General features: G+C 45.5%; 1 protein-coding gene across 5 annotated transcripts in view; it reads left to right on the top strand.

Annotated features, from left to right (window-relative positions):
- SCUBE2 (signal peptide, CUB domain and EGF like domain containing 2) overlaps positions 1–16,744 on the top strand; it is a 66,848-nt gene extending 50,104 nt beyond the window's left edge. For all 5 annotated transcript variants that reach the window (XM_060103664.1, XM_060103666.1, XM_060103663.1 and 2 more), the window contains 7 exons: positions 2,652–2,822; positions 5,038–5,205; positions 5,918–6,079; positions 9,849–10,046; positions 11,465–11,617; positions 15,732–15,811; positions 16,480–16,744. In XM_060103664.1, the coding sequence (XP_059959647.1) occupies positions 2,652–2,822; positions 5,038–5,205; positions 5,918–6,079; positions 9,849–10,046; positions 11,465–11,617; positions 15,732–15,811; positions 16,480–16,632 (1,085 nt within the window). In that variant the 3' untranslated portion in view covers positions 16,633–16,744. The remainder of the gene's footprint in view (positions 1–2,651; positions 2,823–5,037; positions 5,206–5,917; positions 6,080–9,848; positions 10,047–11,464; positions 11,618–15,731; positions 15,812–16,479) is intronic.
- Positions 16,745–18,100: the final 1,356 nt, after the last annotated feature.

The following is an 18,100-nucleotide window of genomic DNA, read 5'->3' as shown; positions in this document are numbered from 1 at the left end:
CCTTTCACTGTGAGAAAAAAGAACTGGTGCCCTCTTTTCTGCAGGGCGGCTCAAGGGGCATTTCTCAGTCCTTTGCTCACTTGAGAAATTGCAACAGATGTGGGATATCTTGAGGCTTCACAAAATGTAACCTTGAAAAGGCTTTGCAGGGTTTCAATAGTTCTGAGAAGGAGTGGACAACCAGAGCAGCGGGAGTCCATCCAGTTACTCTTCGCAGAGAGAACCAGGTCCGTTCTTGTCCACCTATATGAAGGGGATCGTTTTCTGCCAGAGGAACAGTGATAAAACAGACCAAACTGATCCAACTCTAAGTTATGATTCATGGGGCTGTTGGAATCATTGCCGTCGTATGGGCACTGTCCCTTTAGGTGAATGAGTGTTATGAAAACAGCCATTCCCAAAATGGACATGGCCTGGGCTAGAGGAGCTCCTAACAGCCCTGGTTTTATTTTCTTGCTGCCAGTCTTCATGACAGCTGGCTTGTTAGAGCCATGAAGGGGTTATGCTCTCATTTACTGGGCTGCTTTAGGCACTGGGATAGTCAGGTGGAACACAGGATAAAAAGCCATGAATTCCTAGTACATAATTCAGCTCAGCTTTTCATGGGAGGTGAGCTGAAACCAGAGTAATTATGGAAACCATTATCCTGTAGGGCTGCATTTAGAGACTAAGTCTGGAATTATAGGCTCTGTCCGCCAGAGTTCTGTGCATCATACCCATTATAATGTCGTTTGCCAAGAGTTTGGTTCACTTTTAATTTTTTAAAAATGTCATTAAATTAATTAAAAATGATATGTGAATATTGTAAAAGAAAATCCAAACAATATAAAAAATATTAAGATTTAGACTTTAGAGTAGACTTTGATCGATATCATTTAATTGTAAAAATAATATTTGAAATGTGGCATGTTTCATCTTACTATGATTTTTTTTAAAGCCTCAGTTTTCTTTAAATTATGGGGTAAATAATGAAAAGACATTTTTATTACTGGTAATAGAGAATTTTGCCATGTTTAACCCTAAAAGTACATATACAAATTGCATTTGTAGGGTAGGATGAAAACCAGTATTCCCCCTTACACACATTCAAGAGCTATAATAGCTAATTTTATCATGTGATATTTTGTTTTCTATTTCTTAGCAGCTTAGGTATAAAAGAAAATGTGTTTTATTCCAGTCAAACTCCCCAAATGCCCCATAGAGAATCCTTGGCAAAGTCTGGAATTGTGATTCAGTCAGCACTTTTATTCAATGACCTTTTTCCTCTTTAAACTCAAAGCTCTTGATCTCATTGTAGGTATATTTCACAGATTAGCTTTGGGACCTTGGCCAAATTATTTAATGTCCCTAAGTCTCTGTTTCTGTGAAATGGAGCTAATCATAGCGCCTAGCTCCTTTGGGTGTTTCCAGAACTAAATGAGATAAAGTGTGTAAAGCTCGTCGTGGCACAGTATCTAGTAGATCGTATGTACTCAACAAATGTCAGCCATCAGAAAGCCTGCTTTGGTGGTTATGATGATGTTCTTTAAATATTATACTAGGGAACCCACTTCAGTATATTTATATTCATATCCTAAAATAAGATATGAGCCCATGATTAACTAAGAACACCAAAATATATCAGAAGCAGAGTTTATTAATCTCCTTGTAGTTTATTCTTTCAGGAGACATTTACTAGGCTTTGCTCTTTGTCATGTATCAATTTGATTTCAAATATGAAGCATGCTGTTTTGCAGAGGTCATCTGTAAGACCCTTGAGATCACCCTCCCCACAGCCAACAGAGAGTGGGCTTTTTTTTTTTTTTTTTGCGGTATGCGGGCCCCTCACTGCTGTGGCCTCTCCCGTTGCCGAGCACAGGCTCCGGACGCGCAGGCCCAGCGGCCACGGCTCACGGGCCCAGCCGCTCCGCGGCACATGGGATCCTCCCAGACCGGGGCACGAACCCGCATCCCCTGCATCGGCAGGCGGACTCTCAACCACTGCGCCACCAGGGAGGCCCAGAGAGTGGGCTTTTTAAAACACAGCTTCTGGTCGTATTCTTCTCCTTTCAATGGCTCCTTTACCTGCAGGATAAAATCCAAAGGCCTGGCATTCAAGGACTTTTTCAATCTATCCCCAACCTTCCTTTCTTCCCTTTCCTCCCATATGTCAGGCATGAATCTTTACAACCTGCTGCTCGTCCTATCTGGGGAGCTCCTACTCATCCTTCAAGGCCTGACACAAATGTGGCCTCTTCTAGGAAGCCTTCCAGGATGCCACCAGCCAGAATTAATAGCCCCCTCCTCTCTATCCTTTCAGCACCAGTCCTGTGTTCAGTGAATGATTTTCACTTTTATACTCCTCCTGTGAAGTAGGGAATGTCATCAAGTGCTTGTGTTCAAAAATAATTAAGACCACTGTGATCCCTGCCCCCGAGGAGCTCATGGTCTAGGGAGAGAGGACCTGTAAATGCCTCTAACAGTGGGTGACAGAGACCATGGCAGAGAGGTGTGCACAGGGAACCCAGAGGTGGCGCACATTCTGTATTCAGGGGGTTTGTATGGGGGAGTGTGGGGTCAGTGCCATCTGTTTACCTTCATCTCTAGCACTCACATCATCCTTCCTTGGCCTCTGTGCCCTCACTGACAAGATTATTTCCCCCTTTGGCTAGTCAGTTGCAGGGCTGGAACATACTACGATGGAGTACAAGAACGCTGCATTTTATGTCCAAATGGAACCTTCCAAAATGAGGAAGGGCAAATCACATGCGAACCATGCCCAAGCCCAGAAAATCCTGGGGCCCTGGAGACTCCAGAAGCTTGGAATGCATCTGAATGTGGAGGTGAGAATGCCCTCTGTCCCTTCTTACTCCTCCAGTCTCTGGTATTGTTTAGCAGAAGGCATAAGTGCATCTCAATGCAGACAATGCGTACTGCACCATGGAATTCCTACCAGCAGGGACCGTATTGGGCTCCTCAGGGGCTCTCCAGTACCTAGCTCAATCCCTGACACATGCTGAACAAATGAAAGAAGATCTGATAGAATACACTGACAGGAAAAAAATGTGTAAATGTTGCAATTGCATGTTTAATCACTGTAAATAAATATCCCCTGAGACCTGAGTGATCTCCCAGTGTGTAGGGACTACCTGAAAGTGTCAAAAAATGGAGGAAGTAGCGCTGATCCTTTTTCTAGCTTTGGTCTCAAAGTCAGAGCTTATTAATTGTTTTTAAAAAAGTATCCATCTGGTTATTTTGTTAAAACTCTGTGAAGAGTTTGTGTGTGTGTGTTGTATTTTTAGTTTTTATTTGTTTTTTAATTGAAGTATAGTTGATTTATAATGTGTTAATTATTGCTGTACAGCTCATACATGTATATACATTCTTTTTTAAAATATTCTTTTCCGTTATGGTTTATCACAGGATATTGAATATAGTTCTCTGTGCTGTACAGTAGGACCTTGTTGTTTATCCATTCCATATATACTAGCTTACATCTGCTAACCCCGCACTCCGGCTCCACCCCTCCCCCAACCCCCTCCCCCTTGGCAACCACCAGTCTGTTCTCTATGTCCGTGATTCTTGTAAAGAGTTTTTAATTGTCTTGTATAAAATGTTAACCCTGGAGCCACGCTTACTTAGGTTCTGTGGGCTTCTTTCCTATTTACTTTACTAGTAAATGTCTTTATTAAACAGGAGAAGGGCCAGCTGTACTGACACTCTGTGGGCTCAAATGGAAGGTGTGATTTGATGTGGCGATTTGTAGGTGATGTCCACGGCAGAGTGCGCCGGAGCTCTGGCAGCCCTGCCTCTCCTTCTAGTGATTCCCAGAGCCAGATTTAGTTCCCACCTAAATGACTTCAAACTCAAGTGCAGGATCTTTTCTGGTTTAAAAATCAGATCCTCAGATTGACTGTGTGACTCCTAGCATACTTTGGCCTGTTATGAAATCCTGGAACTAACGGCGAGGTTGATAAGGAGGTACTTTGGGGCATCTGTTTACACTTGTGTGTGACCTTAATAAGATATATTTATAGTAAATCAGAATCTTAGTAATAATAATAATAATTGCTAACGTTTATTGTATACTTGCCTATACCAGGCATCATGCAGGCATTCATGAATAATTCCATGAGTTGTTCATATGGTTATTGTATCACTACAAAAACTTTATGATGTTAAAGAGACTCATTCAAGGTCACACAGCCAAAGAGTGGAGGATGTGGAATCAGCAGCCAGGTCTGACAGATACCAGACTCCTCCCTCAGGTGTGTTTGTTAAATGCCATTATATCTGTACCTTATGGGTAGAAAGAAAACCATGAAAATTAATAGAGGAGAGATGATTAGGAATATAAGAGACGGCAGATTTTTATAGCATCTTGCCAATGCCAGGCCAATTCCTAAGGAACGTGTGCTTTTAGAAATTCTTTTGTTTATGGCTGTGATTCTTGTCATAAACTTAAAAAATATAATAAAGTGTTTAAAGTAAATAAATGCCTCTGGGTCCCTCTGTCAATGTGGATTGGATTGGTTGTATTTAGTACACTAATTGAGGGAGGCCAGGACACACCTCAGCGTAAGGAGATGTAACTCAGTAAATATAATTGGTAAAAAGAGGAGACTCTTCCGTGACCAGAAGAGTCTTTATATCACTAGGATGTAATCAGCTGGGTGAGGGTGTACTTCTGGGTCAAATTACCACATTGACTGCAGGCAGAGAACCCTCTCTCTAGGGGCTCCTGCACTGCAGCGGCTGCCTGGGCCCTGGGTAGTCCTAAGCCTGCAGCCTACCCAGGCCTGCTCCATAATTCAGAAGGGTCCACACTTGTCTCCATCTTTGCACTGTGCTGTGTAGCCCTGTGTGTAAACATCAGGCACCCATATGCCACCTCGTCAGTGTCTGCAGCAGGGCCGGACAAAGTTTCTCTCACTGAGGTGGGAGCTGAGGTCCGCATAGGGCGACAGGCCTGACCACATCTCTCTGATCTCATCTGCAGAGAGATGGGAGAGGCTCTGCCTGGGGGCCTTGCTCACCTAAGGTCATTGATCCCCGCAGGTCTGTGCCAACCTGGTGAGTATTCCGCGGATGGCTTTGCACCCTGCCAGCTCTGTGCCCTGGGCACATTCCAGCCTGAAGCTGGCCGTACTTCCTGCTTTCCCTGTGGAGGAGGCCTCCTCACCAAACACCTGGGAGCCACTTCCTTCCAGGACTGTGAAACCAGAGGTGAGGACTTGGCAGCTTGCCTTTTCCCAGAATTGAATTTCCCCTTTTGAGAACCATGGTAAAGCCCCAGTCAAGCTCAGCCGAGGTGCCCTGTGTGGGCCCCAGTGGCAGGGAGGACAGGTCCCCAGGGCCATTCGTCCCTGCTGGATGTGCAGGGAGCACAGGCACTCCCTAGACATGGTCCTCCCCTTCGAACGGGGCTGACTGCAAGACAGCCGGGGAGACGGGCAGGTTTAGTGCACAGGCTCCCTCTGCTCCTTGCTTCCAGGCCTCCTCTAGCTCCTCACCCTTACCTAGAGTTCCCCGCTCCCGAACAGGCCCTACGCCTTCTCCAGAGCCTCACCCTGCTGCCTTCTGCAGGAGCCCAGCCCCAAGCCCGGGGTCAGCTCTGCGCCCCTCCATGCTCCCAGGCCCGCTGTGCATGAAGACAGAGCTGTGAGCGTTCACGCCTGACGGCGCAGACAATGAACTCAGAAGATACACCCGTACCTCGTTCCCTTTGTGTTTTTCTCAGTGTCATGAGTCACAGGTCCCACCCAAGCTGGCTATTTAGGGAATTAAGTGTTGATTAGCCCCAGAGTAGTAGGAAAATAGTACTTCATTTGGGCATAGACATTTCTGTCACAAACTGCGAAACCTTTCGTGTTACATCTGATGAAAATACAGTCTTTTTTTTTCTTTTCATTCTCTCCACCTTCCCCCACCCCTGCAGTTCAGTGTTCACCCGGACATTTCTACAACACCACCACTCACCGATGTATTCGTTGCCCAGCAGGAACATACCAGCCAGAATTTGGAAAAAATAATTGTGTTTCCTGCCCAGGAAATACCACGACTGACTTTGATGGCTCCACAAACATAACCCAGTGTAAAAGTAGGTCTCTCTCTAAGGCTTTTCACAGTCCTTGATTAAGAGGGCAAGCACCTGGGTCCACCTAGGGGGGCGGGTTGGCAGGGGTCCCTGGTTCATTCAGGACCACAGAGCCGTTGTTAGCCCTCCTCAGGGCTCTGCAGGTCAGTGCTGGACTTGCAGGCACTCACCTGTATCGATCCAGGCTACTTCTCCAGGCACATTCACAAGGTGTACTTGCTGTAATTTGCTCCCAAGGGTAATATGTCAGCTCAGCCCTGTTCAGCAAGCACTGTTTGAGGACCTGTTATGTGACAGGCAATGCAAGCAGAATCAGTCCCTGACCCTGTAGCAGCACAGGCTGCGGGACTGCAGAGGAAAGAGCTACTCCCTCTGGAGAGATGTGGAAAGGCTTCGACAGGGCAGGAGAAGGTTTTGATGGGGAGGGTTGGGAGAGAGTGGGAGAAAGAACTTCACGCCCAAGAGAGCAGCTGGGAGGAAGCACAGACTCAGAAAAGTGAAAGGCTTTATGGGAAGAGACCCCTGGACCTGATCATGGAATGTGCTGCAGGGAGTCTGAAGCAGACCAAAAAAGGAAGCCTTGTTGACTGAAAAAAAAAAAAAAAGCACAACCTAAAAGTTGAGAGTTATGTTTTATTCGGCTCACAAAACTGAGAACTTAAGCCCCGGACACAGCCTCTCTGATAGCTCTGAGGGACTGCTCCAAAGAGGAAGGGGAGGAACCAGGATATATATGAGTTTTTGCAACAAAGACCAGGTAGTCGGAACATCAAGATTACTGTTAATTAAACAAGACCCAATATTGCAAGGTAAGGAAGTTAGTGCTTTTCTGTGTAAGGGAAGATGCAAGAGTCTGGGCTCACTGAAATCGTTCCTTTGATCTGCACCTCAGCTCTCTGGGGCCAGTATCCTGTGCTTTCTCATCCTGAGTCTCCTCAGGGTGCATCATTTGGGGTGGCTGCAGTGTGATGGCTTGATGGTCGCAACATCTTTTGTATACTGACATGGCAGGCAACATTTCTTTTTTTAAATTTTACTTATTTTTATTTATTTATTATTTTTGGCTGTGTTAGGTCTTCGTTGCTGTGTGCGGGCTTTCTCTAGTTGCGGCGAGTGGGGGCTACTCTTCGTTGCAGTGCGTGGGCTTCTCATTGCGGTGGCTTCTCTAGTTGCGGAGCACAGGCTCTAGAGCACGGGGGCTTCAGTAGATGCAGCGCATGGGCTCAGTAGTTGTGGCTTGTGGGCTCTAGAGCGCAGGCTTAGTAGTTGTGGCACACGGGCTTAGTTGCTCTGCGGCATATGGGACCTTCCTGGACCAGGGCTCGAACCTGTGTCCCCTGCATTGGCAGGTGGATTCTTAACCACTGTGCCACCAGGGAAGCCCAGCGTTTTTTCATTGACCGTCTTGACTGCCACACTAGGGAGCTTAGTTTGTATTCTGTAGGAATGGGGAGGTAAATCATTCAAGGACTTGCTGTTTGGACTTGGTTTGTTTGCTTGTTTGTTTTTAACTATTGTGTAAAATTCTCTAGTAAAGGCCAGCTGACAACCTCAGCTGGTTCAGCAACGTAGGGGAGCAAGAGACCTCCCCAAACTGGAAGAGTAGAGGATTGAAGGGGGCAGTGAATCACTTGAATTTATGACTGGAAGCTTATCTAGTTTTCTCTCTATCCCAATGAAGCCCTTTTAACAACATCCTCACAAGTAGCTGTCTAGTCTCTTTTTCGTTAAATTAAAAAAAAATTTTAACATCTTTATTGGAGTATAATTGCTTTACAATGGTGTGTTGGTTTCTGCTTTATAACAAAGTGAGTCAGCTATATGTATACATATATCCCCATATCGCCTCCCTCTTGTGTCTCCCTCCCACCCTCCCTATCCCACCCCTCTGGGTGGTCACAAAGCACCGAGCTGATCTCCCTGTGTTATGAGGCTGCTTCCCACTAGCTAGCTATTTTACATTTGATAGTGTATATAAGTCCATGCGACGCTCTCACTTCGTCCCAGCTTACGCTTCCCCCCGCCGTGTCCTCAAGTCCATTCTCTACATCTGTGTCTTTATTCCCATCCTGCCCCTAGGTTCTTCATAACCATTTTTTTTTAGATTCCATATATATGCATTAGCATATGGTATTTCTTTTTCTCTTTCTGACTTACTTCACTCTGTATGACAGACTCTAGGTCCATCCACCTCACTACAAATAACTCAATTTCATTTCTTTTTGTGGCTGAGTAATATTCCACTGTGTATATGTACCACATCTTCTTTATCCATTCATCTGTCAATGGGCATTTAGGTTGCTTCCACTTCCTGGCTATTGTAAATACAGCTGCAGTGAACATTGTGGTACATGACTCTTTTTTTGTTTTGTTTTGTTTTTTGCGGTACACGGGCCTCTCACTGTTGTGGCCTCTCCCGTTGCGGAGCACAGGCTCCGGACACGCAGGCTTAGCGGCCATGGCTCACGGGCCTAGCCGCTCTGCAGCATGTGGGATCTTCCCAGACCGGGGCACGAACCCATGTCCCCTGCATCGGCAGGCGGACTCTCAACCACTGCACCACCAGGGAAGCCCCTGTTTGCTTTTTTGATATAGAGCTGCATGAGCTCTTTGTATATTTTGGAGATTAATTCCTTGTTGGCTGCTTCGTTTGCAAGTATTTTCTCCCATTCTGTGGGTTGTCTTTTCATTTTGTTTGGTCTCTTCTTGAATACCTGCCTTAACAAGAAGCTTACTGCCGCTCATAATATCCTAGTCTGTTGGTAGATTAGACTTGGGAAGTTCACAGTGTAAGAAGATTCTTTTCCCCATCAAGATGAAATGTTTCCTTGCCTTCCCACCCCTGGTTCTTGGTTGGCCCTTAGGAGCTGCATGGCACAGTTCCTCAGGTAGCTGGTCAGGCTCGGAGGCAGTTTTCTTGACTCCATGACTCTCTCCTCTCCCTCTTCTCTTCCAGGAGCAAAAGGCTGTTTTTTTGTGTTTTTTTCCTACTGGGAATAATAAATCCCAGTTACAACTAGAGAGGCCAAAGGTAATCCTTCAACATCTTCTCTTGAACAGGTTCACCTGACAGATTTAAACATTAAGCTCCTTTAGGGCAAGAATATTTGTTGGATGAGTGGAGATTCAGTGAGTGAAGTGTGGCTGAGGTGGTGTGTGTGTGTATGTATGTATGTATATACACACAAGTGTGTACTTGGTGCCAGAGGTGAGTATCCAGCATGACCTATACTGACTGATAGCTGAATGGAATTCTCTTCCCCACTTAAAAATAAAACGTGGTCTTGACCAGAGAGAAAAGTGAAAGAGTATGGCTGTCATGTCTTCATCAGAGATCTCTAGGAAAGGGTCAAATATCCTTTGTTGAGCAGTAAGCTCTATTCTCCCTATTTTGACAGACCTACAAGTTCTGTGCTATGCGTTCTCCTGGCACTTGGACTTTGTAAACAAAACAGTAAAAACTAAAGTTATCCTTTTGTTTCACAAACACCTGTCCCTGACCTTGAATGCCTTCAAGTTAATGAGAAAATGATGCCCTGGGAACCCAGAGGGATGGGCTCTGTGTGGGAAGTTGATGTAGTTGGGCTCCCAATGGGGGCTGTGGGCACTACAGGGCAGACTCATTCCTGCGATGGTGTCATTTCCAGGGGCAATAGGGTTCTCCTCAGCCGAGCGGGGGCTGGCCATGACATCATTGTTATTATTATTTTTTGACCATGACATTATGGCGGCTGTGTTGTACCTTTGTAACTCCTGGCATTTCCTCTTCCAGACAGAAGATGTGGAGGGGAGCTAGGTGATTTCACTGGATACATCGAATCCCCAAACTACCCAGGCAATTACCCTGCCAACACAGAATGTACCTGGACCATCAACCCACCCCCCAAGCGCCGCATCTTGATTGTGGTCCCTGAGATCTTCCTGCCCATAGAGGATGACTGTGGAGACTACCTGGTGATGCGGAAAACTGGTGCGTCTCAACTGTCTGCTCCCCTCCCCTGCTGAGGCCAGCTGGAAATCCTGATGGCACGCTGCCTGGCTTTATTATTTAAAACATATTTTTATTGAAGTATAGTTGATTTACAATATCATGTACGTTTCGGGTGTACAGCACAGCAATTCAGTCATATATATGTTTGTGTGTGTATATATATATATATGTATATCTATTCTTTTTCAGATTTTTTTCCCTTATAGGTTATTACATAATATTGAGTATAGTTCCCTGTGCTTTACAGTAGGTCCTTGTTGGTTATGCTTGGCTTTAAATGGGAGAAGCAGGCCTAGAATGCCACCTTGTATTAGAACAGAGATGGGACATGAGTTTCTAGAGTTTGCCAAGAAAACAAAATTTAGACAAAAACCACAGGTTGAGGCCTCCTGTTGAACCCTAGAGGAAGCGATCCTGCAGGGCAGTCTTCCCTCTGTGCTCACTGGGAACCCTCTTCCACACGGACACAGAGTGTCAGTGAAGCTCATGCAGGGCTGGCTTCAGGACCCCAGACACTTGCCTCACCCTGGGAAGCAACTCATGGCTTAGGGACTGACCAAGACAAGGGGCATGGTCCAGCCAGGAGGGACCCGCCTCCCATCCTGATGCATGACCCAGTGTCCATAAAAGGATACTGTCATCCACGCAGCTTAGAGGCAGTGTCATGAGGGGGCTCTGCCTGGATCTGAATCCCAGCTCCATCTCTTATTAGTTCTGTGATCTTGGGAATACATTTGGGAACTTTCTGTGCCTCAGAGTGCTCGTCTGTTAAAATGGGGATAATAATAGTTGCTACCTCATAGGGTTATCATGAGGAATAAATGCATTTTTATTTGTAAAGCACTTAGAATAATAATGACACATACTACGTAAGTATTTGCCATTCTTATTAGTGGTTACAATGTCTGAAGTCAGGTGTGGGTTTGAATCCTGATTTTTCCACATACTGGCTGTGTGACCCTGGGCAAGTAATTAATTTCTCCATAAGTGAGATAACCACTGCACCAACTTCCTCTGGTTTTGGGGGGTGGGGGTTAAGTGAGATAAAAGTCTATAAAGTGCAGAGCACACTGCCTTGTCTAAGGACCCATGCAGTGAATGGCGGAGATTATTACCAGGTTACAGCAGGTTGGCCCGGCAATGTGAGAGCCCTGACCTCAGCTCCTGCAGTGAGTGCTGCAGCCTGGGCTGCTGCTGTTTGCCAGCCATGGGCCTTGCAGTTAGCCTTCCCTGGAGCCCACAATAACGACTGTGGCCCTTACAAGGACTCAGCTGGTCCTGAAGAGCCCTTGTACATAACTTGTTTTGTGGTGTGAGTATTTGAAAAGATGAGTGTTCATTGTCTGCAGGCTCAGTGATGAGTCTTGAACCCCATCCCCTCCAACTTCCCTTGGCAGCTTTGTCCAATTCTGTGACAACGTATGAAACCTGCCAGACCTACGAACGCCCCATCGCCTTCACCTCCAGATCCAAGAAGCTGTGGATTCAGTTTAAGTCCAATGAAGGGAACAGCGCCAGAGGGTTCCAGGTCCCGTATGTGACATACGATGGTAAGCACTGTGAAGCCCAGGCTGCAGCATGAGTAAGAAGGTTCTCGGCTTTGAACAGAATCAACTCCTGGGCCAGCTGGTAGACTGCTGACAAGCACGCATGCTCAGAAAGGCAGGCAGGATACAGAGAAAGGACATCGCTGACTCACAGGTGCCAAGTTTTAAACAGGCATTTGGGGTCACTGACTACAAGGATAAAAAGATGTTTTAGAAAGTAAATGAAAGTGAGCATAGCTTTGTGGGTCAGAACATGGGCGATGGAGTCAGCCAGGTTGGTTTTAATCTCTTCTGCAACTTTGTGGATGTTACTTACCATCTCTAGGCTTCATTTTCTCAGTGTGTAAATAAGGATAATCGTTAGACTTAATGTGAGAGTTCAATAGGATAATCCGTAAAGGACTTGGTGCAGTGCCTGGCACATAGTAAATACTCAATAAATATTAACTTACTACAATTGCAGCTTTTTTAATACAGAATCCTAGGGAATGAGGAAGAAGACCTGAGTTCTGGTCTTGTCTCTGCCACTAACTTGCTGTGTAACTTTGGGCAAATTAGATGACTTCTCTGGTTTCATTTTCTTCTTGTTAAATGAAGGGGTGGCCTGTGTGAGCCCTGGGGCCCTACCAAGCTCTGAGACTTGGGTGACAAACATTTACTAGGAACACAAAATGAACTGGACCTTGTCCTGGAGGACCTCCTAACCTAGCGGGGGAACAGTTTTCTGTTCATCATGAACTTATTCATTCATCCATGCCACAAATATTTAATGAGCATCTAGTATGCCAGGTATTGGGTGAGGTGCTGGAGACAACACAGTTAGTGACAGAGATACAAAAAAGAATATGGTGCCATAGATGCTCCAACGAGGCATGTACAAGGCTCTGTGTGAGACAGAAAAAGGGTCAGCCATTCATTTTGCATGTGTTTTTGGAAAGAATAGAGCAAAGTCTCAAGAGATTTGGGTCTTGAAAGAATATGTAAGTTTTCTTATAAATGGGAGGAAGAACATTCAGGAAAAGGGAATGACATAGGCCAAAGAATGGAGTACCTGGAATGTTGGGGACTACTGATTTTGCCAGTTGGTAGGGTGAATGGGGCTCAGCAGTGAGAGGTGAGGTTAGAAGCAGGGGGGGTTAGGCTATGAAGAGTCTCGAGTGCCAAGCTCAGAAGGGTGGACCTAATCTTATAGGGAGCCACTGAAGATTTTTAGGCAGACAGGTGTGAAAAGTAGGTGTTTTGGAAAGACAATATTCTATGGAGTTCCTAAAAACACCTCACATAGTTTATTTCTAACATGTGACAAACTCTAGAATCATCATCCTGGTGCCTGAAACCATGTCAAACACTAAGACAAGGGCCCTTAGTATCAGACTCCTAAGTGGACACAAATGGCTCCCAGGTGGCTCTGCTGGGATTCAGAGCATCTTATCTCCCCAAAGGCAGCCAGCCAACAACCTCCCCCATCTAGGATCAGGAAGGAGCCAAAAAGCCACAGAGACTCCAGAACAAATGTCACCAAAGTTCACACATTTTAGTCAGGCTGTTCTCAACTCTGTGACACATGAAAACGTCTTGATTTTTTTCTTTAATTCAAATAAAGGGTTGTAGCTTGAACCAGGGGAAATGACATATAACCCTGGTTAGGCCCACAAGAGTGTGTCTGAAATGTATGGACACCAAGGGGAGAAGAGAGGGTGCGGGTGGGATGAATTGGGAGATTGGGATTTACATATATACACTAATATGTATAACATAGATAACTAATGAGAACCTGCTGTATAGCACAGGGAACTCCACTTCGCTGTACAGTAGAAACTAACACAACATTGTTAAACAACTATACCCCAATTTAAAAAAAAAATTGTGTCTGTCACAGCAGAAAATAGTTGAAAACTGCTGTTTTGGCCATGCAGAAGCCTTTTAGGTCTTCACCAGAGCCTATTTAATTTTTTCTTTCAACCTATATTTCAGACAGTTTTGATATCTGGTTCCAAGCCCAGAAGAATAGCAGTCACATTGAGAAGGGGCAGCTGAGGCTGCTACAAACTAGCCCACTGGCCTGGAGAGCAGGGAGCACTGTAGCTGTGGCTAACGTGCTGAGCTTATGAGGACCAGGCATATGCCAAGTGCCCATGACACGGCACATTCCTCACAGCCACCCATACAGTGGACACGACTCTCCTGATTTTACAGATGAGGCCACTCTGGCTTAGAGATTTAAGTAACTGCCGGAGAGCACAGCAGGACAAAGTTGCAGGGGTCTTTGGGATTCCTGAGTTCTTACCCACAACACTGGAGTGCTTTTCTCATGACAGCTGGAGCAAGTGAGGAGACACAGTAGTTCTTTTTTTTTTTTTTTTTAATAAATTTATTTATTTAGTTAGTTTTGGCTACACTGGGTCTTCGTTGCTGCATGCGGGCTTTTCTCTAGTTGCGGTGAGCTGGGGCTACTCTTTGTTGTGGTGAGCAGTCTTCTCATTGTGGTGGCTTCTCTTGTTGCAGAGCACGGGCTCTAGGCGCACAGGCTTCAGTAGCTGTGGCATGCGGGCTCAGTAGTTGTGTCTTGCGGGCTCTAGAGTGCAGACTCAGCAGTTGTGGCACACAGGCTTAGTTGCTCTGCAGCCTGTGGGATCTTCCCGGGCCAGGGCTTGAACTCATGTCTCCTGCATTGGCAGGTGGATTCTTAACCACTGTGCCCGACACTGGGAAGCCCGACACTGTAGTTCTTAAAAGCAGAGGAAAGATTTTTTAAAAGGATAGTGGTTTAGGGCTTCCCTGGTGGCGCAGTGGTTGAGAGTCCACCTGCCGATGCAGGGGACACGGGTTCGTGCCCCGGTCTGGGAAGATCCCACATGCTGCGGAGCGGCTGGGCCCGTGAGCCATGGCCGCTGAGCCTGCGCGTCCGGAGCCTGTGCTCCGCAATGGGAGAGGCCACAAGAGTGAGAGGCCTGCGTACCGCCAAAAAAAAAAAAAAAAAAGACGGTGGTTTGGAAGCATTTGGGATAGTGGCAAACAGCTCTCTAGAACAGTGACAGGTGTTCCTAATGGTGAACTCCTCATCAAAAGGAGCTAATTCTCTGAGGTAGAGACTCTGCAGTAGAGGAATTCAAGATTAAAAAGAAAAAATGGTACCCTTATTCATATTTTATAGATTTTGTATTCACGAAAATGAAAGGATAAGAAGAAAGAGACCACATGAATAGAGGACCAGTGATATTGTACATGTATTAAATTAGTAATTATGAGTATTATCCTATGAGTTTCTATTTCCCATCACTTGACCAGGAGAAACTTTTTCTCCCACACAGTTCCAGTGATGTTCTTATGATTTGTTTGGATTTGTTGCACATAATATGCGTACAAAGAGGCATTATTTTCTGCCCGGAATTTAAAAAAGATTGTGTTTTGCATATGCTTGATTTGAATTATGACTGTAGGAAATAGGCTAGACTTTGAAATGCTACTGATGCATCAAGGAAGACGAGGACTAAGAGTTGAGCAGCATGAAGGTCACTGGTGACCCCAAGCAGTTTTGGAGGAGTGGTGGGGGCCAGAGTTGACTGGAATGGGTGTGAGAGAGAAAGAAAGGAATCAAATTGGAGATAGTGAGTGCTGACAATTCTTTCAAGGAGTTTTGCTACAAAGGGGAGCGGAGATGTGGGATGGAAGCTGGAGGGAGAAATGAGGTCTAGAGAGGGTTTTTCTTAAAAACATTGGAGACACAACAGCATGTTTGCATGCTGATGTGAAAGACCAGCAGAGAGAGAATTTCATCATGTAGGAAAGGAAGGGCAGAATTAGTGGAACAACGTCCTTGATTTGGTGAGAGAAGATGGAGCTGGTAAGCAAAGTGGAGGGATGGGTCTTGGCTGGATGTACAGAGGTTCATCTGAGGGAGGAACAGGAGAGATGGGTGCAGACGCTGGTGGGTGCGAGGAGGTAGCGGGTGAGTCTGTGGAAGTCCTCTCTGATTGCCTTCTTAGTATCAGAGGGGTCATTGTTCTGATGGCAGCTACAGAAGGGGCATTTCTCAGAACCTTATTTGAAAAATGAAAGAGTCACCCTGGGAAGAACTAAAGCATACAAATGCAAAATATGTCCTTTATTCAAACAGAGGACTACCAGGAACTCATTGAAGACATAGTTCGAGATGGCAGGCTCTACGCATCAGAGAACCATCAGGAAATACTGAAGGTGAGTATGCATCCAAGGTGGCCACGGCAGTCACCCACAGGGCTCGCCAAGCGCCACCGAGGAAGGGTTTCCTCTTGCTACCTTTCAGACACTGAGCCTGCTCTGGGCTGAGGTCCATTTTATATCTTCACCAGACTTAGTTTTTTTAAAAAAAATACTCAAGGGGCCATTTTTAGTGTTGTCAAATCAAGTTGTATTTTTTAGTTTGGAAATATGTGGAGGAGCAGTGGGAAACTTGTTTATCAGAAATCCAAGCCAGCGGCAACTCATGTTTCCATGTTCATTCTCCAAATAGTTGAAGATTCTTGGCTCCTTGCCCATCCTTCCCGCCTGAAGTCCACCAAATTTTAGATACTTATAAGTATAAATAAACACTTGCCACATCACTAACGCTATAAATATTCCCCAAATTCCAAAGTTATCACGTGGTTTAGAAAAACAATTTTTTACATATTAAATTTTTAAAGTAAAAGTAATATGTGCTCTTTATAGATACTTAGGAAACAAAAATTGGGACTAAAAAAGATAAAAATCAGAGGAAGCAGTTTTCACAAAGTGTTTTTCAGCTGATCAACCTACCGCCTAACAGTGGGACATTATAGTTCCATTGGCAAAATGTCATAATGTTAAAATATTTTGGCCCAGTAACAAAATTCTGTTCTTTTCAGGATAAGAAACTGATCAAGGCTCTGTTTGATGTTCTGGCCCACCCCCAGAACTATTTCAAGTACACGGCCCAGGAGTCCCGGGAAATGTTTCCAAGATCCTTCATCCGATTGCTCCGTTCCAAAGTGTCCAGGTTTCTGAGGCCTTACAAATGAGCCTGCCCATGTGCCACTCAGCACAGCATTGGGCTGTGGGCTGGTGGAACACAGCGATCTGCTTCTGCAGCCAGCATAGCCGGATAACGCTGCCTCTAGTAGCAGTGGCTGGTTAGAGTTCAATTTTTATAGATAATACAGATATTTTGGTAAATTGAACTTGGTTTTTCTTTCCCAGCATTGTGGATGTGGACTGAGAATGGCTTTGAGTCTTACTCGCTTCTCATTGCTGTGGGCACGTGTCTTGGATGTGTCAAGGGCTGGCTGAGCGGGACTCCAGTCAGCTCAGGTGAGATGCACGTGTCCTTCTTGGTCCTCACTCCTCCTTGAGGGGGCTGCCTTGTCTGAGACTTCAGCTTCTTCCAGCATAGTCCTCCCTAAGGGAACCCTCTGCATTCAGGTGTCGGCTCCGACCAGGCAGAGCAGGAAAGGGGGGAGGGAGGGAGGGAGAGTCCTCCAGGCATCATCTACCTACCTGGGACCTGGGAGGACTCGGTGACTCCACAGCCTTCTCCAGCCTGTGTGACCGAAGCTTGAGTCCTAAGCAGTGATCACTAGAAATTACTTACAGCAGAAAGAATTAGAAATAAAAAGATAGAAACTAAGCACTTCCACAGACATCGTAATGTAGACCTATCGATGGCCTTCCCTGTTGCCAGTTTCCACCTCAGAGCAAATGCACAGTGCTTGTCTTACACCTTCAGCTGTGCCTTCAGGGCACCACTCTTCTGGGTGCTGCGATAGAGCCTGGAGAGTTCAGACAGGATGTGATCTCCTCGATGGATGAGAATCCATCCATCATGAAAAGGAGATTTCACACACCCCGAGTCAATGCTGCCAAGGGTTCTCCTTCCCCCGTGGGCTTCTCAGCACAGGGCGTGCGAGGTCCAGGTGCGACGTGGTACAGACCAGCCTGTCATGTTTGCCTTCCTTCCCCTCGCCAAGCTCAGAGCCTGACTGGGGTCCAAGGGCACGGGCTGCACGGCTCAGGGTGGTCTCAGGCCCTTAATGGTCACCCACTGCCGGAAGCACACAAATCCCGGCCTATCAGTACCACAGAATCATCTCACTTTCTCTCGGCACAGTGGGACCTCACAGTCACGTTCTCCCACAGGAACTTGATATTTCAATATTACTGAATTTTTAAAAATTGAAATCCACAGGCAAAAATCTCATTACAGTGAATAAAATAGACTTCTATCGAACAAGCTGCCATTTCCCTAATGAATGGGCTGACTACACACAACCATAGTGTTTTATTTCAGTAGCAAACTAACTCTGCACACAATCAATTCTCTACACCAAAGTACCAAAAAAAAAAAAGATTAACAAACATTTTTGAAGAAAACAAAGATTATTTCATTTATTGTTGAATTCTCTTTTCACCACAGTGTTTTGTTTTTTAACCTATTAATAACATTGAGGTTTTAAAAGCCCAATCAAACTTTAAAAAATTTATTTGGATGGC

This window comes from Mesoplodon densirostris, chromosome 7 (assembly GCF_025265405.1).
Source record: "Mesoplodon densirostris isolate mMesDen1 chromosome 7, mMesDen1 primary haplotype, whole genome shotgun sequence".
Lineage (NCBI taxonomy): Eukaryota > Metazoa > Chordata > Mammalia > Artiodactyla > Ziphiidae > Mesoplodon > Mesoplodon densirostris.
The sequence above is the reverse complement of the archived record's forward strand: the minus strand, read 5'-3'. Positions and strand labels throughout refer to the sequence as shown.